The sequence below is a fragment of the Colias philodice genome, chromosome 21, assembly GCF_061535455.1.
Source record: "Colias philodice isolate Cphi_HAF_F1 chromosome 21, ilColPhil1 Martin Lab GWU primary, whole genome shotgun sequence".
NCBI lineage: Eukaryota > Metazoa > Arthropoda > Insecta > Lepidoptera > Pieridae > Colias > Colias philodice.
The window spans coordinates 3,397,679-3,423,849 of NC_143106.1; the positions used below are offsets into that span (position 1 = coordinate 3,397,679).

The 26,171-nt window shown below is 33.8% G+C and overlaps 1 protein-coding gene across 7 annotated transcripts in view; it reads left to right on the top strand.

Annotated features, from left to right (window-relative positions):
- LOC149478768 (T-box transcription factor TBX2-like) overlaps window positions 1–26,171 on the top strand; it is a 97,688-nt gene that overhangs the window by 24,279 nt on the left and 47,238 nt on the right. For 5 of the 7 annotated variants that reach the window (XM_089708364.1, XM_089708361.1, XM_089708363.1 and 2 more), the window contains exons 2-3: window positions 15,044–15,157; window positions 17,327–17,480. In XM_089708364.1, the coding sequence (XP_089564490.1) occupies window positions 15,044–15,157; window positions 17,327–17,480 (268 nt within the window). Of the gene's footprint in view, window positions 1–15,043; window positions 15,158–16,290; window positions 16,405–17,326; window positions 17,481–26,171 lie in introns of all 7 variants that reach the window. The other 2 variants (XM_089708362.1, XM_089708367.1) reach the window with 1 other exon arrangement.

The following is a 26,171-nucleotide window of genomic DNA, read 5'->3' on the forward strand; positions in this document are numbered from 1 at the left end:
ACGTAAATATGATGAAAATTCAAAAACGTCGCAGCCTCTAGAAGTTTCTCCGTTCGGTGGCGCCGGCCTCAAATTCCCGCGCGATGCCGCGATAGGAAAGCTATATGTATTATGTATAACAAATGGGAGACATCCAAAATAAAAGGAACGGGAGCCCTTATATTCGGCCCTGAGTCTTTGGTCCGTTAGGGCTGGCAGGCGAAAGTGGACGTTGGATGAAGGATATAGAAATGGTGGCTTCTTTTGTATTAAATTCAAAATATATAGCTTTTTCTGAATTTTCATTTTTGTTTTATGCATACAAAAAAAGTACATAGGTACGAAATATCTATAGGTATATAATATGTCCTGTCTGGTGTCCTGTTGGTACAACTCCAGGCTGTAGTAGGTACCAATTGATAACTGTACTATGATCAAAAACGAAATGTATTTACATATATACGCGTTCTTAATATCCAAAATATATTTTTTTATTCCTCATAAAAATGATACAAAATAACTCAGCAACTGACAGCCCTAGGGTCCTCTGGTCCCCACGTGGATACATTCTCGACATTTCATCGCTGCAAGAACAAGCAGCCATGTTTTTTTACTCATTCGGCTCGCGACGTTACTGATTTCTGGATATCACCAATAGATATTTTAAATTGAATGTCCACGCATAATATTTGATGTATAACATTTTTTAAGGAAACAGATAAGATTTTTGGTAAAAGTACTTAAGTACCTAACGAAAGTTGAAAAGAAAACACCGTATTATAATAAATGTTTATACTTTCTTTCGTTATAAGTATTTTACATGATTTACAAAAAAAGTGATATTAATGTTTGTAAACTAATTTTGCTCAAATTATGGATACCTTTGCACATTATGCTTTGAAGAGAGAAAGTTAAAACTTAACCTGAATTAATCAATAGAATACTAATTCTAAATAAAGAGCCTAATGAATAATAATTAGTGAATGAAATACTTTACTTCAATCATTAACCAAAACTCTAATTAGAAAGCCTAATCGTGACGTCCAAATTAATTATAAAAACACATAGCTACACAATAAAACCTTTACATCGTGAGCCACTTTCCTAAAGTTTTACGACCATTACCAACCTTACCAAGAATTCTGTAACTGATAATTAGAAAGCCTACCAAATTAATTATGCATCACGTCAAAAATAGGTAAAACTATAAAACCTAAGTCATTATCAGAGGTTCCCAAACGTTTACGACTAATTACTTTAAAGCATTTAAGCTTAATCGATGCATTTACAAAACCAGAACACGTAAGAGATCGTAAGGAGAATGTATATCACCTTTTTGGCTAATTGTTTACTTTCCTTTGTAATTAACGCTCCTTTGGTAATTAAATTAGATTTCTCCCTGTTGAGACGTGCGTCGCAGATTATTGGAGGCTCACATGAATGCTATATGGTGAAATGGGGACTGTATCTCTGTATGGGCAAGAATGTACATTCTAATTTACAGTCTGGTACTTAAGCTGATTTAAGTTTATTGTTTACCTTTTAAAGAGGTTATTTCGATTGTGAATGTTTCGAATTTTATGATGTTTTTAGTCCAATTGTCTTTGTCTTTGAAATGTTGTCTATAACATCAGAATTTTAATTCTAACCTCATTTGTATACTCTTTTACAATCTTAATTTAATTCTTTTAAAAATCCATTTATCACAAAAAGTTCTGTAAAATATTTCCCAACAACCAAAACAAGCCAAAACACCAAGCCAAGTACCTAGACATACAAAAATTCCTAAGTATCAGCGAAACGGGTCCATACTACATTTGAATAATTATTCATTCGTTATCGCAGGATCTATCCCCGAAGTGACGTGCTACAAGCCTACATGACATCGACATCGAGACTCGAGTCCAAAATCGAGTCATAAACACGACTCGATTGCCACCGCTCGATCAAACGGCCCGCGTTTTTGTCGAATCGATTTTTTTATCGATTATTATTGATCACTTTTTAAACGGGGATAATTGTGCATTTCGCTCGGCCGACTTCTGTTGCTTGTTGATGTTGTTTGATGTTTTTTTTTGTGCATTTCTAGTATTGAATTGTAGCGGGCGTCGGGACATTCAAAAGGACATTGAACATATTCAGAATTTAATTATAGCAAAAACTTTCTGTTAGTCGGTTCACGTGACGTTTTATTAGTTTGTTTGTTTGACAGTTATTTACATCGTAACGGAATAACCGATTGGCCTCCATAGGCATCTTACTCCATACTTAATTTTATTTCGCGACCCTACAACTGGAAAAAAACATGTGTGATATGATAGGTATAACAAGTAGGTATCATTTTTTAAAATTTCTCTCACGTAATTATATGTATATTAATCAAGCGCGGATCCAGGGGGGGGGTCACGGGGTCATGACCCCCCCCCTGGGCTAGGTCCACGACCTAAGTGGACCACTAATTTAATATTAACTTTTTTAAATTAACAAATTAATACTGTTCAATATGATGTTTTTATTGAATTTTGAGACATAAAAGTAATATAGAACAATGAAATCAATTACAAACGGTAACTGAAGAGAATATAACAAAAATTATAGAAAAAGTTTATTAGGGTCGACCTGTGGTTGTAATTTAAGGACAAATAACAGGTTTTTCGATTTAAAAAAAACTATAAGTGCGGAATAAAGTGTAATGGTAAAGTTGTATGTAATTAATTTTTTTTTTCTACAACTTTTGCTGTTACACTTTTCACACAAAACCTCAAATATCGAAATATCCCAGTTCGTGGATAAGAAATAAAATAGCAATTTTTTTTTTCAAATGAATACTATAAAATACAGTCAAATTACAACAAAAAATCGGTCAAGTGCGCGTCGGACTCGCGCACCGAGGACTCCGAGCAAACATATTTTTTCATTATGTTGTATCTTACAATTTTGTTTAAAGGATTTTTTCTTGTAAGTGCTTAAGTCGTTGCTTTTAACCAAATTTAAAGACTGTGTTCATGGGAAGTACCTTGTAGGTTTTGATTGATGATTCCCTTGCAAGTAGTTGCGAATTACAGAATATGCGGCTCTGATTGCTTTTTCTTCAGATTGCGTTGACATAGAATTTGAATTAAATAACAGATTTAAGTTAGTATAGACCTGAGTTCTGATGTGAATATCAATTGAATACATGTTGACGTTCATGAGTAAAGGGATTGTAAGTTTATAAAAATATATTTTTATTTAATTTAATTAAATAATTAGGGTTTTCGCAGTTATTACTACATCTGTGCTATAACACGATACTTTTTACTCAATTTCAAGACTGTGTTAACGGGTGCTCCCTGCAGGTATTGATTCCCTTGCTAATGTCGAAATCCTACGGTCTAGGTCCCTTGATGCTGTAAAAAATTCAAACGTTTTAGCCAACGCAATCAAAAGATGCAGCTGTAATTGCTGAAATTTTTCGACACTCCCTAAGAAATCAAAACCTACAGGGTAGTTCCCGAGTACACAGAGTCATGAAATTTAGTACAATCAAACGTCTTATAACGCAGACTAGCTTACAGCCCACGGCTTCGCCCGCTTTCTCTAAAACCTTATAAATTATATACTATTCCTCTTGAATCACTCTATCTTTAAAAAAACTGCATCGAAATTCGTTGCGTAGTTTTAAAGATTTAATCATACATATGGACATAGGCACAGAGACATCGACTTTGTTTACTAATTGCGAAAAGCATGAATTTTTCCTTAGATTATAATATAAAAAAATATTTAAAAAAAATTTTAACTTACAACTCATGAACGCTGACATGTATTAACTTGATATTCATACCAAAAACTCAAGTCTAAAATACCTTTACGCTATAATAAAATCAAACTTCTATGTCAACGAATCAGAAGATACAGCCGTAAATGCCGAAAAATTTCGCAAATTTCGACATTCGCAAGGGAATCAAAACTCAAAACCTACAGGGTACTTTCCGTAAACTCATAATCTTGAAATTCGGTACAAAGCATCTTTTAGTACAGAATACAGATACAGGAATAATTGCAAAAAATATATATTTTTCAAGTTTGTCTGCCTGTGAAGACCCTTTTTCTCAGGAACGCGTGGAGGTATCAATCTGAAATTCATACCGAATACTCAAATCTACGGTTCCTTATAGCTGTGAAAAAATCAAATTTATAAGCCAACGCAATCAAAAGATACAGCCATTTATGCCGTAAATTATCGCAAATTTCGACATTATCGCAAGGGAATCAAAATCTATAGGTATTGTACTATTTCCTGTGAACACAGAGTTCTGAAATTTGGTTGGATTTGGAGTTGAATTTGGAAAGCAATGTCAGCACAGACGGAGGAAAAATTGCTAAAACATACATTTCATGCTTATCAACATTCGCAAGTGTTGCCAGGAATCAAAACCTACAGGGTACTTCCCGTGAACACAGAATCTTGATATTTAATCTTTATTTAATAGAAACTTACGTCTTATAGCACAGATAAAGGAAAAATCGCAAAAAGCATAAATTTAATATTAAAACATAAAAATGTTTGTACGGAACTCTTGGTTCGCCAATCCGACTCACACTTGACCATTTTTTTTTTAAATCTACGTATCAATTAAATTACCAAAATATAGCTTTTGAAAATTGACCACGTCTATGTGACCCCCCCCTGGCACTAAAGCTGGATCCGCCCTTGATATTAATATAATATAATATAATACTTTCCAAGTTATGAATATCTACAGTTAAAAAACTTCACTTTTCAGTACATTCCACGTAATATTATTTAAATTACTTCATTGATTGTACGGTACGTTAAAAGGCTTAACTAGCCCACCCCGAGGTGGCGCCGAGCGACCTTACCGCTGGTTATCTGTATCTAGAACAGAAAACTATAGAGTCGCTTTTAATAAATTATTTCTTTAGGTAGGTATTTAGTGTCAAAACGAAAACGTAAATTGAAAGGCTAATAGTATTTAAAAGTAAATAATAGTGCTTGTATCTTATACATTTAACCAAATAATTCATTAAAAAGACATAAATAGACACATAATAAAAAGGCAAATATATCTTACACAACAGCAATCACGCAAAAGTAACTTACAATCTACTTAACTTCCACTGAAACAAAGCCCGATTTACCAACCAAAAAATATACTACCAATATCGACTCCACACCTCTCCCTGTTCCTTAGCCGGGCTACCGTCAAGCGGTGCCCTTCGATAAGGGAGACGAGATGACATCGCTTTTTGTTAATCGTTATTTATAGCCTTTTTTATTTCCATTCTCTTACAAACCACCGCGTTTTGTCTCAAATCACAATCTAAGCGGCCTCTTTAATTTTCAAAACTTTTTTAAGACTTTTTTTGTTGTTTTTTTTTTGTAAAAAGGTTGTATAACAGGTTGTTGATATATGTAAGGGATAGTGATTATTACTGGCAACTTGTAATTTTAGCGGATCTATTGTTTGTAAAAGCAATAAATTTAGACGAGTTTTTTATTTATAATGACTTAGACTAATGATTAGTTAATAATTAATTAGTATTGCTCCTGAATTCTTTCTAATGTTTTAAAATATGATTAATTTGTAACAATGCGCGTGCGCAAGGATGATTAATTATTTGTTGCAAATGGAATAAAAGGATCATTATTTAGCAAAGTTAAAAGGCACGTAACAATTACCTACTCTTGATTAAAAATATACTTTGGCTCTTTTAGCTCCCTACATTTTACTTTATAATTAAACTTTATTAATGTGAACTATATACATCTGACAATCAGAAAGACTGCCCATTTATCGAAATCTCTAAAAAGCAATCAAATTCATCAAAACAGCTATCAAAACTCCATTATATTCACCAAAAGCAACATTTCTATTCACAAACACCTATCATGTTCACCAATCGTCACCATAAAGCATAGAGAACTGCATACAAATTGTAAAAAGGGAATACCATAGACAAACAGTTTACCATAATGTAGGATCGCATGTCGATACCACTTCATAACCATGTTTGGTGTTAACATGTGAAAATTGCAGTTTTATCGTTGTAAGTGTTTACATATTCGAAGGAAAAGTATGGAACCTTTTTTAGAGAAACCTCTTTTATTCACGAGTCTATGCTCTATAGTGTATAACTTCTATTATAGTTCTATGTATGCCGTTTTTAGTTCTACTAAGTGTTATAAAATTCATAAGAACTCAGTTGTAAGGTTGTAGATTAACACATATTGGCATAGAAGTTATTTTACACAATTTCAATTAATATCAGCTCAAAAACAATTGATATTTAAATACCTATACCTATGACCATTAATAAAATTACCAAATAGTAGAACCACGTAGAACCTAGCCTTATTGATATTATTTGAAGGTTTTTCCAATTTCTAATGAGTACCTAGGTAACAAAATATCACTTAGGTGGTAGGTAGGTACCTATTAATCAAATGTAACATACAAAAGTAGGCCTATTTATAAAAAAAAACAATCTATGACTATATTATATTATAAAGCAACTTATGAGTTTTTTATATCCAAATAAACCGGAAATATTAAAAAACCAGTTGAATAGTGTTGAATTTATCACCACAGCTTTAATAAATAAATTCGTACAATTTCTACAATTAACTGCAAATTTAACAAAGTTTACAAATTTTTTAAAAAAGTACTCTTAGATTAATTATTTAAATGCGTGAACAGTTTGAGTATAATCCTACCAAAATGTGAAGTACATAGGTTCAAATGAATCGCCAGCACGCGTAGCTACTTTCCAGTTTATCAGACTTTTTTTATTAATTAGTCGGATAGTGTTCGGTAGCTGACTGTTATATCTTTATGGTCGATCGCACCTCTATATTATTTTAAGAGACGGTGAATATAAGAAGGGACTAGATGTGGTATCTATTTAATTGTCCAGTATCGGGTATTTTAATCTAATGGATATTGCACGCCTCATAAGCGAAGCGTTGAGGTGGGTACTACTGTCACTTCGCGCAAAACATCTGATTTTTCAAACTTAAAATGTCTTTATTTATCATACATTGCACTTGTAAGATAATACATACACACACATATTAAGAAAAAACACTATTTTTAACGTTCATGATATTTTTGATGTCATTTTTGTTATTTAAACTAGTTAAAAAACAGTTTAAAAAAGTTCTGTCTTGGACGTCCGTGTGTCTGTATGTGCGGATCCTTTTTCTTGTTAACACGATAGCGACCGAAATACTTTACTAATCGAGTCTTTTTTTTTCTCTTACGCTTGAGTATGCTCAGGAATAGAACCCTTTCATTTTTCAGGGTCTGATTCGATGTGGTTTAATTGTTATTAAATAAACAAAAATAATAATTAATAAATATTTATTAAAAAAAAATTATGAGGCGTGCACTTTTGGATTTTCCAAATTATTTTCAATTTCGATGTGGGTGTAACTGAATATTTGGCAAAAGTAAACGTTAATTACTTTTTTCGACTATGGTAGAGTTGGTTAAATTCTGCTCGAAAATTTCAGGTTGTATTAAATTTGTTCTGCTATATTAAAAGTAGTTATTAAAAGAAATTAGATAGAGAACTAAGAAGATAATTACGGATATTATTTTAATTATCTTTGACATTTTAAGTTCTCAAGTTACTTCATTCACCGTCCTAGCTAAATACAATAATTAATAGGCCAATTATTTAAGCGTCGATATAATTAAAACATTTCGTTAGAAATACATAATTTTATTGCACTTTATTTAATTATAATCGCCAACACAAAAAGCAGTAGAGACACCTTGCGTATTATTCAACACTAGCTGTGTCCCGTGGTTTTATGCGCAATGCTCCGCTCCTATTGGTCTTAACGTGATGATTTATAGCCTTCCTCGATAAATGGACTATCTAATAATGAAATTATTTTTCAAATAAAATCCGTGGTTCCTGAGATTAGCGCGTCCAAACAAAATAAACTAATTCTGCAGCTGTATAAAATTATATAGCCTATAGAATATGGATTAGCTGTTCCTCTTCAGCTTTATAATATCTACCTATTGTCCTAGTATAGATTAGTTCACAAAATACCTATTATTGATTGTAAAATAAACATCTTTATCACTCATAAATATGGCCACGTCAATATCCTGCTATGAAACAATTACCAAAAGCCACAAACACCCACATATCATACCATTCCTGTACTTTAACTCCGCGCCCACTCCGACCTTCGTGTGACTAATTTACTGCTCCATTTTATTAAAGGAGACAATTTTTTTTTGTTTGGAGAATAGGCCCACCTCAATTTCTTAGCGTATATTAATGAAATGTGTGTTAATTTGTTCCTTGAAGTCCCCAGATTAAAGTGGTGACATTACTTTTACATGATTTAACCGGAATCTTTAGAAATACGTGTGCAAACATTCACTTCATTACTACATAAAAACTAACTGATAATGAGCGATTTGTCTTGTGTGACCCATCCGAATCATTGGGTACAATATATTTAAATAAATGAATATTAGAAAACATCATATACATTGTCACGATTCCAAGCTCGGAAATCGGACACAACGAAGGTACCGCAAACACAGAGACCCGATTTGGTTATAAATAGTATAGAAAATAGATATAAGTGGGTGTACCTCAAGTTACTGGACCTTGATGCGATTTTAGCGATTGGGAAAACTGATTCAATAAGAAATTATTAGTTAAGTAGGTAGGTATTTAGGTACGTGATATTTTATGACTAGGAGTAGGTACATAATATTAGGATAGGTATCCATTAGCACAGCTATTCTATTATTCATGTTCAATTGTAATATTAAACGCTCTTATGTTGTAGCAATTTCATTTTAAAATAGGTAAAAAAAACATTGTTTACATTCATTGCAAACATTGACGCAGGGGGCTACGACAGGAGGAATCTGACATATTCCATCAAAGCAGCCAATAGATATAACGTTTCGAAACACGGATTTTTTTAGCTGAGTAGAAAAATATTGTTTTATTTGATAAATGACAGGATTTAAAATCGCTATCAATCATATTCTTCCATATAAATATAAATAAAAACAGTTTCTAAAGTGGTTTATTGAAGGCAATTTTTTTCGCTTTTTGGTTTTATTTTCATTCTATCAATAAAAACGTTTCGTTCCAGTTTTTTTTTAATGTTGGCCATTGTTCTTGGTTTGTTGACAGCACTACAGCAGGGATGATATCAAAATAAGGCTTTTTAATTCGATTTCATGATTCCGGTTTCGTTTGTAAAACAACGAAGCTTCAAAATTCATAATATAATTTTATATTTTTACACGTTTTTTTTTTATTACTATACGTTACCGAGTCTTGGTGGGCCCACAAAAAATAGTCTCCTTTATAACGCGTATTTTTTCCTTTTTCGACATGTGACGACTGACGGTACTTCGTCGTGTTTACGAAGAATTTTTTGTCATGTTGTTATTGTGACATTCGGAAAATACTGCAAGTCGTGTATTCCTGTTATTATTTTTTTATTGTAAAGATATCTTAATATTACTTACAAAGCTGCATAAAGACATATAGTTCAGTTAGCTATTAAATTACATATTAAAAGTAAAGAGATGTTTGTGCTCTGAAAATAATAATAAAAAAATAAATCGTAGCTCTCAAAGTCTCACAAAACCTTCTTCGCGTTGAAAACGCTACATATAACGTATACCTACCTTAAATAGTTCTTTGGTCAGATACATTACATTTAATTAAGCGATATTAATTAGCAATCGTAATTATAAATGAATCGAGAATTAATATTTAACACAAGCTATTCTAAATCCGCTATTCTAAATCCTTGAGCAATGCGGTATCAAAAAACTCGTATTTTCTGCAAGTACTTGCACGAAATAATGAAAAAAAGCAAACTATGCGTGTACAGGACACGAAGCACTGCATAATGCAAACAAACATATTTCATTACAAAATAACACGTAGGAAGGAGCAATTATATCGCTCCATACTGATGTTTATTTCATATTTTTAAATGCTATCAAGTGTTAATCGTAAATACGAATTTAACATTTATTCAACGGTTCATTATGCGTGTTTTTTTCTCGAAAGGTGCCAACTTATAGTCAATAACTGTTATTAGTTGTTTAATGATCACCTCATACGTGTACTTGTTTTTGCTAAGCTACAATTATAAACAAGATAGACGCTCCGACGTGTGACGTTATTAGGGGTAGATTACTCAAACGAGCGCTAGCGATGTTAGCAATCCATTTAAAATGTCGAAATTACGTTATAATTAAAGAAAGTAGCCATGAAGCTGGTTCTGTGTTGTCAGTTGAATAATTATCAACCTTTTTGCAAGATTTACAAGCCCAACGAAGCATGAAAACATTAAACTAAATAGTTTGTATAACAATGCTTCATTTACATTATCTTCATTACTAATTTTTTAATATAAATGTTATACCATTATGCGTTACAGAATTATTTATTGGCAACGTTAATTCTGACTTTGATGAGTTAATTTTAATCTTATTTACAGGGATCAGAATTCATAATTGAATATTACAAAGCATTATGGTTAAATAATGTTTATTTATTAATTTATCCGCGTATTCTCTGACAATGCAAAGAGTCTAAGATTCCCACTAGCGCAGGGAGACACGGCCGACTCTTTCGCGTGAAAAGCCTCGTCGATGAGACAAGACTCACCATATTTTAAATTGCTGGTTAAAAATCTACGTAATTAAATAAACGTAATTCTACAGTTACAATGCTAGGTGCTTAAGAATTCGTCAATATAAGGTAAACTTACGCGAAAGTAAACAGATCGATCAAAATTATTTTAAATAAATTGATTTTATAGCTCGATTTTATGCTCGATTCTAAATGCTCTAATAGAATCAAAATGAATGTGGCAGACATTCTTAACCTCGCTCTTCTAGCCGTAACCACATTCTTTAGAAACAAAAGACAAATCATGCTAAAGAAAACTGAAAAATGCGTTTACAAATTTGATAATGATTCCTAAACTAAACTATCAAAAATTGCAAGTAATAACGAACGTGCCGCGCCACGCCGTCAGAAGCCGCAAGAATGAGTCGTGTGAACAGATGTGTCCCCTCCACCCCTCTAGTTTTAACACTAATATCCTAATAACTCTTTAATTGCTATTTGCATACCTTTAAGTCCGTAGAAGTTTTATTGTTCATATGAATAATAGAAGTGTAACGAAGATGAATGGTATGGTCTAAGTAAATTAATTAAAATAAACTGTTAGTGCAATGTGAACACTTTTCTTTAAAATGTATAATATATACGTACTTAATTAGATAATAGTTGAACGATATTAATGTATAAATATTACATTATTAGTTTCCTTTAGAAATGTAAAATTATCTATGATGTGCATTAATTTCGACGTGCGCCTACGTGCGCTATTCTTGTGGCCTTTCTTTTGGTAGAATTATTCAAGGATTTAAATTATAACTAGAATAACGCATTTTGATACGTTAAGCATTTAAAGCGTGACTGAGTAACAAACTCAAAGAATGTCACCTTATAAGGGCCCTAGTGCACTCGTGTCGTCTATTGTACGAACGGCGAACTCAGCTATTCAATACTGTTATGGGAAAATAGGCTTAAACGTGAAAATAACAAGTGTGAAAATCGCTTACGTTAAAGTACGCAACTGAACTTAGGTCAAAATTTTTGTAGGTGAAGATCGATGCGGTTGGAACTTTCTAGTAGGGCATGCAGAACCGAGTCCGGTTCCAAGTTTCTGAAACCCGGTTCCAAATCGATCTCAGAACCGGGTAGAACCGGGTTACCCGGTTCTTTTATAATACCTCGGAAAAAATACGAAATTAAACAAAAGTAACTATAAAAGTACCTGATAGGCCTTTTATTTTACACGGCTTGTGTCTTGTTTTATTAAATTAATAAAGAAACAACATTTCAATACTTCTCTTTATTTATCAGTCTTATAAAAGTACCTTGTAATCATAATTTTTACATATAATAAATATGTCGAAGGTACAATTCTGTACATTAAAAATATTGAAAAAATAAATAGCACGTGGTGTTACTGGATCGATACCAAACCCAAATATGTGATTAAAAAAATTTTGGTCTGTCTGTATATATGCTGACATCACGGGAAAACTAACGGTTCGATTTCGATAAAACTTGGTATAATTATACTTTATTATCCTGGGCATAAAATAGGATACTTTTTATCTTGAAAAAATACGTGGGAAAAAAATCTAAATTTTTCAGTTTTATCCATACACGTTGTTCTGTAGAACTGCGAACACACGTTGCGTTACCCACAGTGGATTCTTTTTTTTTATAAAATGTCATTGTCAGAGTTACTCAATATGGAGAAATAAACCATCCACGCGAAGACGGATATCCGCGCGGACGGAGTCGCGGGCGGAAGCTAGTATCACATTATAATCTTAAACCTTATTCACTAACTGCAAACTGTAAAGCAAAAAACCGGCCAAGTGCGAGTCGGACTTGCGCTCCGAGGGCTCCAAACAAACCTATTTTTTATAATGTTGTAACTTTAAAATTTATGTTTCTAGCAATTTTTCCTTTATCAATGTTATAAGACGTTACTTTTACGAAATTTAAAGGCTCTGTGTTTATGAGAAGTACCCTGTCTGTAGGTTTTGAATCCAATGCGAATGTCGAAATTTGCAAAAATTTTCAACATTTACGGCTGTATCTTTTGATGCGTTGGCTTGTGAGTTTGACTTTTTTTTTGGTAATGCACCCGTAGGAAACTTATAGCATCTAAGGTTAGACAACCAATCAGAGCCACGCTTGAGGCGTGACACGAAAATTCGCGATGCACGTGAGTCTGACGTTGCCAGATAGAATAAATTTGTTAAAATAATGCAGCAAAATATAAATAATACTTCATATTTTAATATTTTGGTCGGAACCGGGAGAACCGGGTTTCATACTATTCAGACCCGGTTCTCAAGATCATCAAAAAACCCGGGTTTACCCGGGTTTTTCGGAACCGGGTAAACCCGGGTGCATGCCCTACTTTCTAGGTTATATTTTATTCAACTATGTAAAAAATTACATATCAAATAATTCATTATGAATAATGATACTTGCTGTAGGTACGTATAGTCTAAGAAGAATCGAAATTATTATAAGTTATTTAAATAATATGGCAATTCGAATGTTCAAGATTTTTCTAGACGCATATTAGTGAGCCTTTATGAAATCATTTAATACGTGTTAACTATTATAAGTAGAGCTATGATTGACGTTACGGCGAAGCGAAATCAAATACCCAGCTAAACTTGACACCTCCAAGCATAACCAATTACTAGAGCTCCCAGCTCACCTTGCTAGCCGAGAAAATACTTATTTAATAGGGTTGCCTGTAAGGAAAAGGATTATAATTTACCGTTATAATAGGCATTGCTATTAAGGTCTACGATTTCATTATTTACTTGGATAAGTTAAGGATGATAATGAAAGTGATGAAGATACCAAGCATACTGAGCATAAAAATGATCGCATACTTTTTGTAACTGTTTTAAAAGTAAAAGATAACAGATATATTTACAGTAAAGAGTTTTAAAAAACATCTTCAACAATTAAGATTTTCCACTTACCTAAATCTGAAACTACGCCTGCATCTAGCTTCCCAACAAATCATTTCCTTCTTCTAAACTAACCTACGACAAAACAGCACACTGGCAACCCTAGTTCACTACACAGGGCTAATGTGTAAGAGCTCAAGCGAGGCTGGTAGCTCACTGTATTGTGTTACCTGACGCTGTGCGGTTGCCGTTTTTGTTACCGTCACTATACCTACCTACCTCTGCCCTTCGACATGATTCACTTAATATCATTTTAATTTCTGCATTTCGAAGTAGAAAATTATGGTGCATTTCCTGGCGACTAACGGGGGTTTAACGTTTAAAAATTAAGATAAACAGAATCGTACGTGGAAAATAAGTTAAGAATTTTAAATTACTGATAAGATAAGCCTATATAGATTAACTAATGTCATTAACAGAAGAGTTTTGGTTTGGTTCCTCCTTACTATCGAATATATGAGGACAATCCTCTAGTCTTGCATTTACAATAGGTTTGGAAGCTATAGCACTATCACACTAAGTAAAATGTGTGTCCGAAAGATATTCCAATTACAAACATAAATTATCACTTACAATATTATAAAAGCAATCTAATAAACTGACTAATTACAAATCTTATAAGACGTCGTTGGTGGGTAAGTTCCTAGAACGGACCACCCGCTTTGCCTGATCCTGTTTTACGAACATGCATAATTTAGCTATGATTAGGTTAATAATTTAATATATAACATATTCTTGAATTTTCAACCAATACTAATTCATTCTCACTTTTAAAATAAAATTTTTATTGCTCCTGAAGCGATAAATAGAACATATTTCTAGAATAAAATTGCTAGAAAAACTCACAATGAAGCTAACTTTTATCTTTCGACATCTATCCGTACGGGAGTCCAAAGAATTCCTAGCATTCCATATCAAGATTATCAGAAATTATCTTACGCACAAGGAAAAGTGCTCAAGTGTAAGCTATAAACACAAGCACTTTGTATTCCGCACATCGTTGTACACGGCACAACATTCATCAGCTTGTCGGCAAATCGCTCCGAGTCTTCATCACGTAATCGCTATAAATCAGACGTCTAATGAGCGTTAAACTCTGTTCACACTGACCACTAAAGATAATATCTCCACACTAACTGTTGATACCATCGGTGGCCAACATCATCTATGGGCTTGACGAGTTTTTAAAACGTGATTATGAGCGACAACAGCGATCATATACATAATTTTCGCTAATTCTGCCTTTTATATTATTGCGCCATCAATATCTTTTTATTCATGACCGTATTTAATTTTTTATGACAAGCCCTGATTCACATTCTAATTAACACAGCTTTTACCAAATGGATTCGAATAATTAAAAAGATATTGAGGGTAAAATTAGTAATTTTGTGTTAACTGTTACTTTCAAATTTTTATTTTATTTAGAACACAATAGGATGCTATCTTTGAATTTACGTTTACAGACAGATGTTTCCACAAATGAAGTTCCGCGTTTCTGGATTGGACGCGAAGGCAAAATACATTCTCCTCCTGGACATCGTCGCAGCAGACGACTACCGATATAAGTTCCACAACAGGTAGAACATCATCCATCGCCTGTCTGATTTCATCGCCTCCACTGGCAACCGAGAATTCAGCTTCAATGGAACGCAGAATTATCGGTCGACACGCTTAGGCTTCTGCTATAACCTTAACAACCCAAATGCCCACCCCTACACCGTCGATTCGAGATATTCCGACGGCACTAATCGGCTTCACCATTTAGCTTGTGATTTTTCCCACATTGCGTTAGTTCCCACCGTAATAGTTCCGATGTCATATTAATCGTGGCTAATTTGTATCCACGTTAAAAAGGGCAACGACATTACGATTACAGCACTCGGAATCGACCGGCGATTAAGGATTCAACGCGCATCCAACGGGTAATATCATTAAAATACCTTTGTCTCAAACACCGCAGCGGTGACGTAAAAAGCGGGTAATTTCGAAGGTGAGAAATAGCGAGTAGACGTAGATTTTTCGAATCCCTGAGGTCAATGGTAAACGTTCGAGATGTATCTTGAGATCGAATTCGACCGTGTGTATTGTTAAATTCTTGATAACAAGATTAGATACGCCGATCTTTACGTTCGACTGCGTTCGATGTCTTGAATCAAAACAGCCGCTGGATTGGCAACATCAAGATGCGACCGATAAACTTCAATAATATTCGTTAATTAATACGAACCGAACATTCCAGTTGAAATTTTGATAGTGAGTCAGCTGTAAAACGATAAATTGTCGCCGACAAAGGCGGTCGTCTAGCGCCGGTAATAACATTAAATATTTGATCATTTTGTTTTTCAGGAGAGTAGATAAACAAAAATCATTGCATTTTTGTCAGTTTTATTCTAAATAAATATTTAAACTGCAGTAACTACCGGAAAATACCGTAACATTTAAATAAATTCACTTTCGTTGTTCTGTTAATAATTGTATGACTGGAAGAAAAGGCGCGTATCCATAATAGTATGAAGTGACCCGAATCGTTTATGTAAATGCGTCTAATTAGTGCGGAACAAGATCACAAGCTAAAACGGTCGTTTCTTGGGAGCAAATGAACACAAAAAGTGAAACTAGTTCAGCGGCATGTCTCACAATCGACGTGATGTCAAATCGTTGTCGCAAAGAACGAGTCCCAATCCATGTTTTTCTCTCGTATTGCTTACAGACGTATGTTTCCTGCCTACAAAGTTCGCGTTTCTGGTCTTGATAAAAAAGCAAAATACATTTTGCTAATGGACATCGTAGCTGCCGACGATTGCAGATACAAATTCCACAACAGGTATAAATAAAGATGTGACGATGGAATTAAATTAAAATAAGAAAATTAATCATACATAAAGAGTCATACGAGGGCCCCGATGGCTCGTCTTATTTTAATGTAATTCGTGGATATAAAACGATGAGGCAAGAAGCATGCGTATGTATCGACGTGAAGATAGGGATCTGCGTGAATCTATCGAGTATCGACAACAAAGCTAACGAACGCTAGAGCTGTGTTTTTGCCATTCTTTACTCCGCTAACGAACCGGATGTTCTTGGAAGGAACGTTGGTATACATGGTATGACCCAATTTTGAATCCAATCACGTACTGTTGGTCAATTTATGAATCGTAATTGTCGTTCCCCAGCACTGATTTATCTCGCCAGCATATTTTCCGTTCTACGCAGATCTCCTTTCATTCACGTTGCTTTTTTAACCCATTGTCACACGTAGTGTTAAGTGTAATGGCGCTTTTGTCACCATTTATCGTCTTGTGTTTTTCGTGTGTACTGTGTACTGTGTAGTGCTGAACTTTCTTCCTTAATGACTAACCCGTGCTTACGATGCATGTTCGCTTTCGGTGTAGACGAGACAAAGATTTCAATTAATTAAATATTTTCACGCTTTAACAAGTCTCCGTCTGAGGTTATAAGTACATTGTTTATAACGTCATAACATTCATAATTTATGCGGCCACCTGTCTTGGTGCCATGTGTTCGTTTTAATTAAAAAATAATTGTACTTTCATTAGTAAATACCTAATTACTTTTGATTATTTATGAACTTTGATAAATTTAAATATATGCTAATGTTAGATTCTAATGTTTAGTAAAACGGATCCCTATGATCTTTATTTGGTAGTTTGTTACCGATGACTTGATTATCTGCTTTGTTTGTGTGTGTAAAAGGTATACTACATGTGTTTATTTGTTTTCCGGAGTCGGTGGATGGTAGCTGGTAAAGCAGATCCTGAGATGCCCAAGAGGATGTACATCCACCCCGACTCCCCCTCGACAGGAGAGCAGTGGATGCAGAAAGTGGTCTCCTTCCACAAGTTGAAGTTGACGAACAATATCAGTGACAAGCACGGTTTCGTGAGTACCATATTTATTTAAATCACCAACCGCACCTTCAAATTTATCTTATAATTTAATTCAAATTCGCAAATAAGTAATCTCCTGACATAACTTCCAATGCGCCCATAAAAATCGTCGGTAATTGTCTCAATAATAATATATTCGGCATTAAGTTCGAATTCGACTTCGTGTCCCGAAATGTGAGCAGGTCATTAGGCAACCTCGTACAAAACTAATCAATTTTATTTGTGTTTATAATCACCCGGAGAATCGTTCACGTCAACGCTACGACAAATGAAGGGCAATATTTAATACCCATCACGGAATATCCAAAAAAGCTAACATCGGCTGTTTTTTGTTCGACGCAAAAACTTTTATAATGTGGGTGATATTATAATTAAAAAGGTTCGTGGGTCGGTTTGTGTCGCCGGCCAGCGGGGGTCCATTGTGCCCGCCACGGTTATTATCGCTATTTACTCTAACCAGCCATCCACTTCGCCATTTAGTAGTTTTCAATGGATTATCCAGACACCGGGCTTTTTTGTGTGCGAAGCCGTTCGCTCGTGCAAATTGTAATTATGTGAACTATCTTCAACGAGGGCCGCATTCACCATGATGCTAACAAATGCTGAATGCAACTAAACACTTAATCTTCAATAGAAAGGCCGTCGATTAGAAATTGTAATGAAATCGGTGATTAATCAAAGAACCAGTTTGATGAAACGTGTTCTCGTTAATTGCTTCACTTAATTATAACTTTTTTTCGTTATTTCATATACAAACATGGCCTATTAAGGAAACTAGACAAAGCGCTACCTGCGATGGCGGCACCTGTCAATTTTAAAGGAACCAATTTGCGAATAATTAAAATTATATGTTATACCTACTAGCGGCCCGCCCTGTCTTTGTTCATGTTTTATTAATTTATTTATGTCTTCAGTTGTAAGTCCTGAATAAGTTAGTTACCTACGTAAATCTATTGCATTCAAACAATATCTATAAAAAAATGGCAATCTGTTACTCCATTGCAGCGTAAGCGATGGACAAACCAACGAACACAATTTCCAACTTGCGTGTAGGATTACTATTAAGACATAATTAAGTGTTACAAACAAACGAAATTGGAATAGAAATTAGAACTGTAAATTTTAGCCTACTAATATATAGAGTATAGACAAATAAAAATACCTACATAAAATATTTTTATACTCTCAATAGACAGTTTCTGCCACAGTAAAATCCTACGTTTATCCAACTTTTATTTTACAAAATTCAGAGCAATTTATAATTTCAAGCGTTCTTTATAAAAATCTCATTCATGTTGTAGAAAACACTTGAATCAAAATACAGTTAGTCTGGGTTCTTAATAGCTGCGTTTGCCATGCGGATAACTTTATTTAAAATATTAAACACGTATTGTTTTCTCCAAGCTTTTTTGAGTTCGGTAAAACAAACAGGTAACGTAAGGTAAAAAAAACAACGTGTGTGCCGAGCACACGTGTCAGAAGTGAAACTTCTTTGGTATTACCATGAGATGACGGTCATTGTCATGACGCGGAAATTTTGCTCTCAAGTCGCCTAAAGAAGTTGTACTTCAAAAAAAATTTGCACACACATAGGAAACAGAAGAAAATATAATTTTTATCACTCAAATTACTTGCGGACCAAAATATAGATACGAGTATCAATTTCATTCCGCTCCCGAAAATGAAAGTCGACTAACATATTCCACCTGACTGCGTTTAGGTACATGACCGCGATCCAATCATAGATAACTTTTTTTTCTAATTCCACCGATGAACGTTTGTTTTTTTTCTGTCAAGTCTTTTGTCTTTGACGAGGGACTGGCTGGTAATTGAAATAACGACCGTCTCCGTTCGGTATGTGAGGAATTCTGACATCAGCTGGCCGGTTATTTATTTTTATTTCGATATAAATATCTATAAATTAAATTCAGCTTTAAGCAATCGTCGAATTGGTTATTATTTAATTCATATAGTTTTTTTTTTCTATCGATGACATGTCAAATCGCGCTACTCTATAGTCTATAAGAGATACAGATAAAAAATAACATACGCAACGTTCTTTGAACACTCCTCTATTGTTTTTGCATAGTTTATACCTTTCACCTTTCTTTGATCTTTAACGATATTACGTTTAACAAACAGGTAGAGATCCCGAGATTGTTTGTTTGTTTTTTGTCCGCCTTTCGTGTCCGACATGCCGATTTTTGTACGCTTGTCAATTTTTCATATTGATATTATCGGCGATGTTAACATGAATTCAATTTGTTTATTTTTTTTTCTTTGTTTTTTTCTTCGTTAATTTTACTATCGTCTATAGAAATATGTACGGTTATGGTTAATATTACTGCTGTAAAAGAATGCCACCGTATTTTCAATTAATAAATAATAAGTAGCATAAAAAATATGTTAACAAAGGTAACTCAAATGTATTTTTTAGCCTTATCAATTCTGAAGGAATAATAATTATAAAATCTGTTTCTTACCTTTCTAATCACTCACAAAACAAATCAGAATGACTTGTAATAATCATAATTCATTAAAATAATTTTAATAGCAATGTTTTAAGCCTTTTTGTTGAAGCATCATCAATCGCTTCACATCGCCAACAGCGCTTAATTGTCACATAAAAGACTTGAGCGCCTCGCCGCTTTTTATCCCCATAAAATTATTTAATGACCACTCTTAATAAAACGAATAATTATAACTTATCATAATACTTTGTCAAGATTTTTAATATACAAGACGATGGATAAATGGTTCCAATTTCGAGGAAATGATTTAAAAATGTCTACCGTTTAAATTTACAGGCTAAGAACTTACAGGGTGCTGCCGTATCACTTTAACTTCTTAATCTAAAATTAGTTGTTAAGTAATTAGTTGATAGTGTACAAATTTTAAGACACAAAAAACTTTAACAATCAATACAGTGTATCCGAATCATAACGAAGTAAGATCTTTTTTACAAACGCTAAGGATATTTTGCTCCGATTTGAAGTGGGTGGCGCAAAAACAAACAAGCTCACGTCGATACAAAGGAACGTGTATTAGCAACAAGCAGGCATTGTACACACTCGCGTTCCAATGTCCCGATGTTCACTAATCGTGGCCTTGTGTGCCGTTTTTGCAAACCAAAACATCTTGAACACTTACAATAGCTCGGCTCGCCGCCGGGGGTGTATTCTCGACTCAAACGTCAAAGATGACGAAAAGCGCCGTCTGCCCGTTTTAATTGTGAGGGGCTAATCCGCAACCGGCGTCTTTCGAGCATCTAATTCATTTCAAGTAGCGCATTGTGTTTCGGAAGCCGCATCTTCCCACTGAATACAGCTGCGCGGAACCGCCGAATCGAGTGGATAATGGCGGTTCGTAAACGTAACGTTCCATAAGTATTCCTTATTAATTTGAATACGACTCACCTTGAAAACTGAGGGTCGACTTTCTGCGCGTTACGAAATGTTCCAAACTTTCTTACGCAATTCTGAAAGTTTTGCACGGGTTCGATAAATAAATAGCTGCTCGATTACAAAGGCCGACGAACCGGTGCGCTTGCTTGAGCAGGAAAGGGCATATGCTCGATAATTTATATACAGTTATTGATCAAAAGGTGCTGTCCTTTGGGAGGCATCGAGGCATCCAGGAGATCGGTGAGCCCCTCTCAAATTGTTGTCTATTAAACGAGGGTGATAAAATCTTTCCTATACGAAGCCATCTCGGCCTTATCGGTTCGATTGTCGATGGGGTTAGTCGAATAATGGATTAATTATCGAACGCCGTGGTTGTGGTTTTGAGAATAGGGTTTCGTGTTTGTAGGTATGCCTGACAATATTGTTTCATATTTAGCAATGCTTATTTTTATGGTTTAACAAAACTGGTAATGTAGAACATTTTAAATTGTGTAAATCAATGTGAAATAATTAACGTATTCAGTTTAAACTAGTAAACTAAAGATAATATTTATAATTATGTAGGTATTACAAGATGAAAGAGCGAGTGAACAAGTATACCTAAATGGTTATAATATTTACATGGTTAATACTTATAAATAAGTTTTACAATTATTGTAATTTATGTACACTTAATGGCCTACTTCGTAATTTAATTAGTGTTCTAATAGTTCATAAGAAATAATACTTAGTTCTTTCTTTCAAACGCTTTGCCGTGATCTTAAATAAAATGTTCTTTACAATGCTGGAAAGAAAGGCTTTAACATCATTTTTATCGCACAATAGTTGTTAATTGATGTGTAAATTGTAATCCTTTTATGTTTTCGGTTGTAGTTGGGTTAAGCCTTGGGTTAGGATTCTATTAAGGCTTTTTATAAACAGGCGCCGTTGTAAAGTTTTTAATTTTTATCGTAATAATTTTAAACTTCGTGAGGATTTGGTCGGCGAATACTTTTTTCTAATTTGTGCAAAACATAAAACCTCTTTCAATTTAGTTTTGGAGGGAAATACAAATATGATGGCTAAATATTATGCGAAAATAAATATCCTAATTAGGCACACGTTTTATTACTATAAAAGCACTTAAATATGTCTTGGGGAATTTCTGGCAACACAAATAAAAAATGTCAACGAAAGTTATGTTATGTATTTCTGTGTATTTTATAGAAAATTACTAGTTCAAAAGTTTTATGAATGAAATGTAAATTCAGATAACTTTACAAGTAGGTACCTACCTATACTTAAGTGACATAATAATATTTCCCCACTAAATAAAACATACCTAAGTATAACATATGTATTTAAATGAAGATACTCAGATCCGCCTTCATCAATAACACCAAAAGATATTTTTGCCATTGTCATTAATACAAAAACGGATACAATTCGTATTCGATATCAGTATTAAGTTGCAACAAAAACTGACCAAGGGCAGCTGTCAAGTGTCAATAGTAGGGTGATATGTTGGAACAAGTGTTCAATGTATTGTACGTCAAGTTACATGGTCAAATATACTTTAATATGTCAATAAGAGAAAGGATTACAGACATGTTTTGTGACCTTATAGATTTTCAGTTGTAGGCATTACACGTGTCTCTGAGGAGGTAGTCAAAGTCAGGGTAGATTCGTTTGCCTGAATCACTTACAGAGGACTTTCTCATAAGAATACTAGCATTATATTGAAGGTACCTTTGATAAATATTATACACAAGCATTTTCTTTGTGTGGGCTATTCGGTTGCTTTTAAAATGGACGTTGCCTATGAGTATTTCTTATTTAATAATTTAAAACTGTTCGTTACCTACCTTTTTGATTTATTTAAACGTGATAGTTCAGTATCGAATAAAAATTATTTTTATTTAGCGATTAATTACAAAAATCATCAGTTTCATTATAATCATTAATTTCATTACAACCTTGTGCGTCTTGTTGTATACAACTACATACATTAACACATCAAACCATACAAACTTACGAATTAATAATATCAATGGAGTTGTCAACTATAATGCTTCCAGTCACATAAATTATGTATCTATGTCATTTGTAAACTTTAAAAGGTGTATTAAAGTAGCTATACATTGTATACAAACGTTAAATGCTAATGTGAATGAAAATTAATCGCTTCTAGATAACGTAAAAATTTGACGCAGCACAAAATGAGCCGTATCAAAAATTAACGGAATTAAAACCTAGCGTTGATGCGTTAATGACAAACTTACGACATTATTATGTGAATATTTATATTTTATTATAATTTCGAAGCAATAAATGGCACCTGCTGAATGGATTCTATGTATAAATAAATATAGATTGAAATTAACACTCATTTTAACCATAAAAATATGGGTATAAATTTAATCATATTTTCTGGCTCTGATTTTACGCGACTTTTATTATAATTACTAGCTTTCCGCCCGCGGCTTCGCCCGCTTTGTCTAAAACATAATAAATTATATGCTAAAACCTTCCTCTTGAATCACTCTATCTATTAAAAAAACCGCATCTAAATCCGTTGCGTTGTTTTAAAGATTTAAGCATACAAAGGGACATGTGACTTTGTTTTATACTATGTAAGTATGTAGTGATTGATTTTAACGCGATTTATTCATTCCATCTGAGAAAAACTTTTAATATTAGTTAGTAGCTAGTAGTAGGTAGGTACTTATATGAATAAATATCCAACAGACACACCTATAAGGCTATAAGGATTTTAAACTTTATAGCAATCTTCTTATATTCGATCAGTGTAATTATTTAAATATGAATTAATATCTAATAAATAAATCGCGTAAATATACAAGTGATTTATGTTACTAGGTTAGCAGTGATACAATAATAGCCTTCAAACCATACATTGCGGTCTATTTGATTCCCAGTTTTGATGCAACTGATCCATACAGCAATGTACATCGCGCTATCGTTTACCCTTTCACACTTACGCTCCTAGATATGGGTGACTATTGCTGTCTCTATCACATCGAAATTTAAGTAAGTAAAACCCGGGATGCATGTATTCCCACGAGGGACGCGCAAATATTTGCGGGATCACGAGATCAAATGCAGTGCCACTTCCGACCACTACCATTGCGAACGAACTTTCACTTTGCTTTAATCGATCGAGTTATAGCTTTCTGTGATGTGAAACACTTTAAGAGTTTCGTATTAGGTACATGAGTTTCCTAGTGTTCTGCAATCTTGTACATCATAAATTAATGACTTTTGGCGATACCAAAAATTTTCAACCTGCACGTTTATTTGCAAATGTTTTGTTAAAAGCTTTTGAAGATATAAAAATCTCGAAGGACCGAAATCGGCCAAACATTTCAGCATAACATTTAATTACTATTTATACGTCATGTTGTAAAGCTTAAGCAAATCAATTAATAATTTAAAAAGCGTAAGATCTTGGGAGGTATTCCCACGCTCGCGTCCAGACGCGAAAAGACCTGAGCGAAGTTTACGATAGGCAATACAATTAATTTGTTTATTTTAGCACATTGTTATGAATCGAATGGATCATATAATTTATCACTTTAATTTTATGGCGGGAGTGATTTAGTTTTTTAAAAGTTCACTGCGGCAACCGCGCGCTGTCATAAAGGTGAATCGTGTTACAGATTGTAATAAAATTTAAAGTTTTTTTTTATGCACAAGGAGTTGCTATAACCGCTTGCTAAAGTTAAAAAGTTACCAGGAATGGTTCTTTCTTTCTACTTTTTATAGACAGGAATACAAAATTAAATGAAGATATGTTACTGAGATTTGATAATAATATGATATGAAGGTTATAATTTTAAAGTTAAATTTTTAATATTCAATATTTGATTGCAGATTAGAAAATAGGTAGAATTTGCAAGAACTGATTCAAGAAAGCTTTGGGTAGGAATTTTCAGGTTTTTCCCCTATAGAGAGACGAAATACGAATAATTGTTTATTAAGTTATAAATACACAATTCCCTAGCTGTCATGTGACCACGAGCATGGCAAACATTTGACAAAGCCACTTGACACCATGTTTACACGCACTTGGTTGAAACATTGATATTTTTGACATGTGCTAATACATGGTCAATATGTATTTTCCAAGGTATTTTCTCTTATGCTGACACCTAAAATCGTGCACTCACAAAATAGTTTTAATAAACAAAAATTGCAATTTGAACGTGGTAGGTACATATAACAATTTGTCCATACCATTTCAAATATCAAGTGTTATAAATTAGGGGCATTAGCCTTAAACCTGTCGGTCCATATTTAGCATTCGGTTTTTTATTTAAAAGCCTCAAAAACAAACACAAATATTGTTCTTACAAACACTTAACCATAGATTGCGTGTGAAGAGACGTGCGTGTCACACCGTGCCTGTGCGGCGGCCATTTTGTCGACCGAAAATTGGCGGGAAAAATTGAGAAAACGACACTTGTACAACTTCGACGCCATAGACTAAAAACGCACATAAAATGCAAATGTCCCCGAACCCCGCATTAGTTCCAACGGAAGCATTAAAGAGATGAGACATCCAAATAGTTGGAAAATATTCACTATTTGAAGCGGCGTGCCTGTATTAATTTGGATTTTTATGGCTGTTGTTGAAAAGTTTATTGTTTGATGGCTCTATCCAAGTTGTGGCTTTAGGTTTTATATGAGAACACCTTTATTGATACACAGAATGGTATTTTTCGGGTTCTAAAAGTTTTTGTTTGCAAAAATGGATAAGTGATCGCTTTGACGAACAAAAATATTCTGTAATGGAAAACGAAACATTCTAAAAAATATATTTCTTTTTACAAGGCATTAGAAAAAAGACCTCGTATTTAACAGCATTAGATTAATGATGTACATAGCGTAGTTATGAATAAAAACATATTTTTATTCAATGGCAAATAAATAAGCCGAGTTAAATGCATAGAAACACACGTCGAAGGGAATTTTTTGCTCATCCTCATTAGTGTCTAAATTAAAACTTCACTTCATTCAAAGCGTTAAAGAATTAATATTTCTCATTATTCACAAAACGTCAATTAAAGCTGCATTAATTAATATTAATTTAACCACAGAGGGATTAATATTCATTTGTTTTACGTTCAACCGTTTAACCTCGGTCTTAAAATCATAGATTATGTAAGTGACGTTCAGTAGGTATGTCATAAGGCGCGGGACATATACAAGCGGCGCGGCGCGCATCGGGCGCACCGCGGGCGCGCTGCCGGCGCGCCGCGGGCGCGCTGCCGGCGCGC